The 7,500-nt window shown below is 53.2% G+C and overlaps 2 protein-coding genes across 2 annotated transcripts in view; one reads left to right on the top strand and one right to left on the bottom strand.

Annotated features, from left to right (window-relative positions):
- The window catches only part of LOC126569718 (crossover junction endonuclease EME1), a 1,126-nt gene extending 80 nt beyond the window's left edge, over positions 1–1,046 (bottom strand). The window contains exon 1 of the mRNA XM_050226993.1: positions 1–1,046. This exon is cut by the window's left edge and continues 80 nt beyond it. Within this exon, the coding sequence (XP_050082950.1) occupies positions 1–940 (940 nt within the window). The 5' untranslated portion in view covers positions 941–1,046.
- Positions 1,047–2,051: 1,005 nt separating this feature from the next.
- Positions 2,052–7,500, top strand: part of LOC126569272 (protein jim lovell-like) — an 11,243-nt gene continuing 5,794 nt past the window's right edge. Inside the window, exons 1-5 of the mRNA XM_050226241.1 lie at positions 2,052–2,219; positions 4,148–4,431; positions 6,553–7,057; positions 7,126–7,362; positions 7,433–7,500. The exon at positions 7,433–7,500 is cut by the window's right edge and continues 13 nt beyond it. Coding sequence (XP_050082198.1) covers positions 4,342–4,431; positions 6,553–7,057; positions 7,126–7,362; positions 7,433–7,500 — 900 coding nt within the window. The 5' untranslated portion in view covers positions 2,052–2,219; positions 4,148–4,341. The remainder of the gene's footprint in view (positions 2,220–4,147; positions 4,432–6,552; positions 7,058–7,125; positions 7,363–7,432) is intronic.

The raw sequence follows: 7,500 nt of genomic DNA, 5'->3' as shown, positions 1-7,500 counted from the left end.
GTAGATAGATTTTGCGGCTCAACTCCGGTCCTATCCTTCGTGCGGATGTGGCAATCGGACCACCTGCTCGGCGAATCGCGATCGAAGCGAGTAGGTTCGGTGCATGCTGTTCCCCGGCCACACGAAATGCTTCCATCAGTGCGTGGAGTGTCGGATAGACACTGAGGATGGCTTCGGCAATCTCTAGCGTTACCGATGGTATTTTGATAAGCTGCGCTTGGAACAGCTGCTGCAAACCGGCCGTTCCTTCAACTCGCACGCATCCTTTCTTCTCGTTGCCAAAGTACTGTCCCTGGTCGGCACCACCGTACCGTTCTTCCTGTTGCTGTTTGTATGGTCGTTCAGCGATACTACGCGCCAACTGAGCAAGGAAAGTGCCCACCTGTTCATCCGTTTCCAGCAGCTGATGGGATATGTCCTCGTATAGCTGCAGTTCGGTGAGCGCTTGCTCAGTCTGACGGCGACCAACGCATCCACGGTGTTGCCGGCAGTAGCTTACCAATCCAAAGACCAGCAAACTTAACCGTCTGTCGAGTTGTTTGTCACCATCATTTCCGACCTCCCGGAGCCCTTGCTTGACCGATCGAACGATGGCCAGAAGCTGATGGTTGCGTACGTAGGATACGAAGCTTGCGCCATCGAGCAGCAGTACAGCGTACGGTTCGTCTACACGCGTGTCCGATACGGTCCCAGTGGTGGTCACTTTGGATGGAACGGTGCGATAGAAGGTAACGGTCGATGGGCTCGATTGTTGCTGCAGCTCATACTTGCAACCCAGCTCCGTGAGCTTCGGTAGCACCTGGGCACCGTGCGGTTCTCGAAGGAATTCTGGATCAATGACGACGTGCAGGAAACGATTGCAGTGTCCCGGTTTCTGGTTTCGCTGGTCCTCGATGTACGCTAACCGTTTCAATCGATCCGGATTCGATTGTGTGGACATCGCATCAGCTCGTACAAAGGATATTGTCGGTTTTGGGGCGAAGGATTAGCATTCGCAGGGCACGCGGATTCACGCAGATTCACACTTCTCTCGCGGTTCAATGTTCCGTTTCGCGCCTAATTTAATTTATGTTGGTAAACAAATGGAGCGCCAGCTCTCGGTGTGTTCCGGAAACATCCAACCGGGGGTTTTTTTTATCCCTTGAGTTCTTGGAATTCACAAAATCAAAAAACCTGATAAGGGCAATTAAAAAGGAGTTTGGTATGAATTCGGTATAAATAGAATACCTTCCCAAGTGCAGTTTCATCACTTTTAAGATCCGGGGAATTAAATTAACTATTCTTTTCGTGATTTAACTATTTTTTTTGTAAAGGAAGATTTCACCAAACAGAAGGTTATACAAAAAAGGAGTGAGTTTCCGAATTTTACAAAATAACCAAGATAGATCAAAGCAAACCTATTCTGCGAAACGAAGGCATCACATAGCAAACTGTGACCACTGATATGCGTTGATTCTTGTTTTTATCAACCGCAAATTATCGTATGTTCTCAAGTTAAGTAGTTTTTCTGTTCTAGATTAAATGATAAGTCATTTGTGAACCAATTGTTTGTGAAAGTACCCACAAGTGAAAAGTGAAAGTATATTCATTTGAGTGTTATTAAAGAGACCACTTTTACTAAAAAACAGTTTGAAAGAACAATCACACCGAAACCAAACCCGAGTTTCGGGTGTAAATGACCTTGCATGGGTGTTTTTTTTTGTTCTTCTATTCATTCAACCCACGGATGCACCACGAGATTTGTGCGTAAACGAAACGAGAAGAGTGTAATCAAAACAAAAACTCCCACTCCTCGAGCGGCAGAGCGAAAAGAAGAGGGCACAGCGAGAACCGACCAAGAAGCTGCAAGCGCCTCTTATCACTGCGTGGAGGGTCGGATCATCCACTCTCTCTCTCTCTCGTTTGCGCACGCGGGAGAAACACCGAGAGAGCATCGCTAAGAGAGAGAGAGAGCGAGAGTGAGGAAAATCAACGCATTTTCTAAGCTAAAATGGCGCCGCCGCCGTGGTAGGGTCAACACTTCCCCGAGGATTTCCCATAGTTCACGAGCGCGGAGCGCGGACCGATAATTTCAGAGAATCGTCGACCATGGCCGTGTGAGGAGGGTCGTCCCGGTACACGCACGCCGTTGTCTCGCGCATCCGCCAAACCCAAGAGTGTACAGAGAGCTCCTCCAGCCAGCCAGCAGCAGCAGCAGCAGCAAAGTCGTCGCTTCGAAGGTTTGTGAACCTAGTGTGTGGTGATTGTGCAATAAAATGCAAATGTGACGATGCTGGTGACGACGTCGTGTGTGGTCCTACGGATGGTAACAGCGATGTGGTGGCCCCGTATGCAATTGCATCTCGTTGCGTGCATCTCAGTGGGAGAGCCCGGAGTAATTGGAGAGACCCCCGTCCGTAGTAGGCCTCGCCGTCGTCGCGCGTGGATGTGCGGCTCCATGACGTGCTTCTCGTCGCCGATGTGCTGTGCTCTCTAACCTCATTCCGTATTGACGACACATTGCGTTCGTGTGTATGTGTGTGTTTGTGTATGTGTGCGCACCGAGGGCACTCCCTCCCCCCTCCCCCGCTCGAGGCAAAACCACACTCCCGAAGGCATCACCGAATGCGCCCCATCATGGACATTATATTGGGGTCGGAACGTCGTTTCGTGATCGATAAAATGAAGCGCCCGCCGAATCGCGCGGTGATGGCGACGGGGTGTGTCCAACCCGCTGGGGGGAGTGGTGCAGGGGAGGTTGTGCAAACAAAGGGAAGCGACGGACGGTGGCAGCATGGTGCACATTGGTGACATTTCGTAATCGTAATCGTGCTGTGTGTCTCCTCTCCTCCTCCTCCGCCACACCGTCGCAGTAGTAGTAGTAGAGGAGGGTTCTTCTTCTTCTTCTTCGGATGTGTTCGCGCAAAGGGGTCGCACTAACTCGACGATCCGCCGAAGGGGGCGTACAGCATTTACATCACCCATTTCACCCACCCGCCCACCCACCGACATCATCACCATCGTCCCCTCAGCACCGCTGCTGCTGCTGCTGCTGCTGCGATGATGCGGTTTGTTGTTTGGAAGAAGAGCGGAACCGATGAAGTGGAGGGTGGGTGGCTCTTCTCAGATCTTTCCTCCTGGTGGACCGCGTGCGCGTGCTCTTCCCAAACATACACACATACAGCGTGTGCAGTGGGTTCTAGGTGTATGTGTGCACGCGCGAAGGAGGTTCCTATGATTCAGCCCACCGCCGCGAGTGCGGTTGCCCCCGGCGGGTGTCATCGCTGCAAATACGCGTCCGAGGGGACGACCACCACCACCTTTCGAGGACGGGTGTAACAGGACGGAGGTGGAGGTGGTATTGGCAGGCGCATGAGATTAACAGATCTCACCCTCGTTCGCTCGCTCTCTGTCGGGCTCGCAAGTCTCGGGGTCGTCGCGCGCACTAATAGTAGCAGCAGCACAAGGAGGAGGAGGAGGAGCAGGAGTAGAACAGCAGCAAGTGTATGTGTGCGTATTGGCGAGAGGATGAGCTCGGGACGACGACGACTACGACAACGACGACGACGACTACGCTTAGTGGCACCGAAGGGATGTTGAACCTTTGACCCCAGGGAGAGCGAGTCCAGTGGACGAGGACACGATGGCGCACAAAACCAACCCCCTGGGGGTGGCTGCCTTTGTTGCAGCGGATTACCCCCGAGTGTGACGAGGTTCCGAGTCCCTCTATCACATTCGCCGACGAGTCGCGTCCCCTATTTGGGTCTTCTTTTGGGGTGGTAGTGGTCGGGGAACCACCGTCAGACTGCCGAACCGCGCAGTCGAACTGACCTGACTGGCAGGACGACAAACATGTCGTCTCAATTTACACCACACTCTGGCTTATTGATTTCTCTGTTCCGTCCGTCCGTCTGTCCGTTCGTTTGTGCGTCGCGCGAGACCCCGAACCGTCCTTGGACCCTGTACGGTTTGGGGGTGGTGGGTTTCGGACTTGCCACCATCCGCCCGTCTTTTGCACGTGGGTTAGGTGTAGTGTGTTAATTGGCAGATCGTGCACCACCGACCGACCGTCCCGAGGTCCCATGGCAACGTCCACGATGATGCGGATGATAATTTGAGTGTTACCATTTTTCCACCCCTTTTCCGATTGTGCCATCGTGTAAAACAGGTCTCTCCCGGTGCGTGTACTATGCTGCGACACTAGAGAGAGAGAGAGACCCCCCCGCGTGACACCGTGAGGCAATTAACCGTACCGGACGTATCCGGCAGGATCTGTGTCTGGCAGGAATCTAGTTAGTGACCGATAGTGGTGCAACGTGTGCATATGCAGCAGGCGTGGAGCAAAACGGATCACAGTCAACCATGAGTAGTACTGCTGCAGCGGGGCTAACGCAGCAGTTCTGCGTCCGGTGGAACAGCCATCTAGGCAGCCTGGGAGCGGCCTTTCCACAGGTACGTATTCGTTTTGTCGTTTGTGCTGTGTGTCCACCTAAGAGAGTGCCCGAGGTCCCCGGAATTAAACACATCGCTCCATCGCTGCAATCAATCCCATTCGCTTGGCCTGAGACGTCCGGAAGACGACCTCAAACGAGCCCTAGACCGCCGGCGCCTACTAGGGATGCTGCGACGCCATCAACGGGTGGGCGATCTGGCGGGCAGAAGGTTGTATGATGCGCAGTTACATCGAGAGCTATCGAGAAGCGACAGAGCAACCCGTCAGGCGACTATACTCGTTGGAGGAGGGTTTGTGCCTGGCTGATATTTGCTGACGATGATTCTCCGTTCGAAGAAGGGTCCTAACCCCCCTTTCCTGTACTACCCATGCACACTTGGATGGCTTCTACGTTCGCCGAGAGTGTGCGTGAGTGTTGGGGGATTTGTTTCGTTTCTCGAAATGATTGGTGGTGCGTCGTGCCAATGATAGTGTGTATAGTGTAGTATATCCGAGAGACGCACCGAACCTGCCCGTTGGGTTGTCAATGGTAACAACATCGGTCTCGGCCCCCATACTCCCGGGTATTGGGTAGTACGCGCACGCCAGAGCATATCATGTTTTTGGCCGCCTGGTGTTGCGTGCGGCGTAGTGCGTGGCTCATCTTCGTTTTCGTTTTTGTCGTGACATTTTTTTTTTAAATGTCCACAACACATGTTACGCAGGCAAAATATATGGCATAGTAGGCTGCGAGAGACCATCGGGAGAGATACCGAAGATGATACGAGATGCTGTCCGATCTTTTCTTTCTCTCTCTCTATTTTACGTATCCACGCACCCTCTTCCGCTCTCTCACTCTTGCTTCGAGGGTCACTGTGGTGGGAGGGTGTATTGCGTGCGCCCAATTCGCGACGGTATAGTAATAGGAACGTTAAACAAACGAAAAGCCTAAACGAAGAGAGTAACTGGCTGGGGAGGTAGGGTGGTGCTGTTGTGCTTCTGCTCCGATCTGATTAGGGCACGCGGCAGGGAGGGGTCAGCTAACAGCAGCAGCAGCATCATCACCGGCAGCCCTTCGTGACGCTTTGTGCGCGTTATGGTGCTGCTACCGAGCGCAAAGTGCATTCCAAAAATATGGACCGAGGGTTACCATTTAAAGGGCTGCTTTCGTTGTCGCGTCATCGATGCCACAGGAGAGGAGGTCTGCACTCGACAGGGCCACACAACAACAGCGACGCTCGATGATGCTGCTGCTGCTGCTGCTACTGGAATTGCCCCTCGGGTGGTCTAATTCGTCTGGCACGCGCGGTCCTGTTTTTCTTCCTCTTTTTTTTATTGTTGTCGTTTTTATGAAAAGCGAAGAAGAGGCCTGCTGGATGGATGGAGGGTGCTTCTCTTCGCTTCCTTTCGTCGGAGGTTTGTGAAACGTGATCATGCGCCAATCTCTTGTGGTCCCCCCCACCCTCCCCTTACCTATGCCTTGTTCCCTACAAAATGCTAAGGGTCGTCCTTAATAATAAAAAAGTGCTCCGTGGAACCTCGGTCACAGCAGCAGCAGCAGCAGCAGCAGAACGGCACGGAACAGATGGGCTGTGCAGGGTTTTTTTTTTTGGCTTGGGATTGGTTTCCCTGGTTGCAAAGGAAGGGTTCACTCAAGGGTCGCAAGGGTTGTTGCCATCGTTACCACGCAGCAGCAGCAGCAGCAGCAGCGCATCTCTTCTGTGTGTTTCCTTCGTTGCTTTTGGCCCCTTTGTTATGGGGCCCCCTCTGTTCACTGTCCTTTCGGAGGGAATCTTTTGCGAAGTTTTGGACCGAGCGGGACCACTTTTGAGTCTGCGCCCCGAACCGGACCGGACCGACCGTTGTGGTGGTGGGTGATGCCCGAGTGTGTGGGGTCATTGAACGAACTGCTTTGTGGGAAGCGGCAGCAGGGAGCATCAACCTTGCCGCTAGCCCAGGGAAAACAAGAACCGAGGGTCCCTTGCCATTGGTCCGAAGCCGTACGAAAGGACTTCAAATTCCTTAGAGGGATAGGAGAAGGGCGTCTTTGGAATGTTAATCCTCCGCGGTCTCTGGTCACCCACACCACTCCTGTTGATGATTCACGATATTTTAATGCCTCATCCCGTCGTTTGTTGCAGTTGTTGGCTGGCCAAAGGTTCGTCGATGTTACGCTGGCGTGCGAAGGGCACCAGGTGCAGTGTCACCGGTTGGTGCTGGCCGCCTGTTCGACCTACTTCGAGAATCTCCTCGGCGAGAACCCGTGCCAGCATCCGATCATCATCCTGCCGCGGGACATCAAGCTGTGGGCCATCCAGGCGCTGGTCGACTTCATGTACAAAGGAGAAGTGAACGTATCTCAGGCGGGTCTGCCGGATCTGATGAAGTGTGCGGAGATACTGAAAATCCGCGGCCTGTGCGGTTCCGATGCCGCCCTCAATCTTAACCAAATACACAGTCCTCCCCCTCCTCCACAACGAGCGTCAACGGGCGTCGGTGCATCGTCGGTTTCATCATCCGGTCACTTGTCTGCGGGCAGCAGTGACCTGGTGATGCCACCGGAAGCCGACCATCACCACCGGATGACCAGTACAAAGGACGCACCAGTGCCAAACAGTAAAAATGCAGCAAACAGCCAAATACAAGGTAAGCAATCCACCAGCAGTCCGTCGCGTTTCCCGTTGTTTAACATTCTAATCCATTTTCGGGTCCAGGTCGGACAACGGAACAGCAACATCATCGAACTCACCAACAAAGAAGAGCAGGAGGTGGCAGTGGTGGCGGTGGTAATGGCCCTAAAGGGCAGCTCCTAAACAGTTTGCACCTGCAACCGGTCGGATCAGGAGTGCGGAACGATGAGTTGCCACAGCATCCAGATGACAGTGGTCCCACCAGTGATCACGGAGATAGCAGCAACGAAGTGTGCATCAAAACCGAAGACCCAATGATAGGTTGGTAGTCGTCCGTAAAATGATCAGCATCGTTTGCATCGTTTGTAATTTACTTATTGGTTCATTTTAGATGAGGACACAAGCAGCAAACCGTGTGAGTTCGATGACGAAGAGCTGGAAGGAGTGGATGGTGCAGAT

Source organism: Anopheles aquasalis, chromosome 2 (genome assembly GCF_943734665.1).
Source record: "Anopheles aquasalis chromosome 2, idAnoAquaMG_Q_19, whole genome shotgun sequence".
Taxonomy (NCBI): domain Eukaryota; kingdom Metazoa; phylum Arthropoda; class Insecta; order Diptera; family Culicidae; genus Anopheles; species Anopheles aquasalis.
Note: the sequence above shows the minus strand (reverse complement) of the source record. Positions and strands in the feature narration are given on the sequence as shown.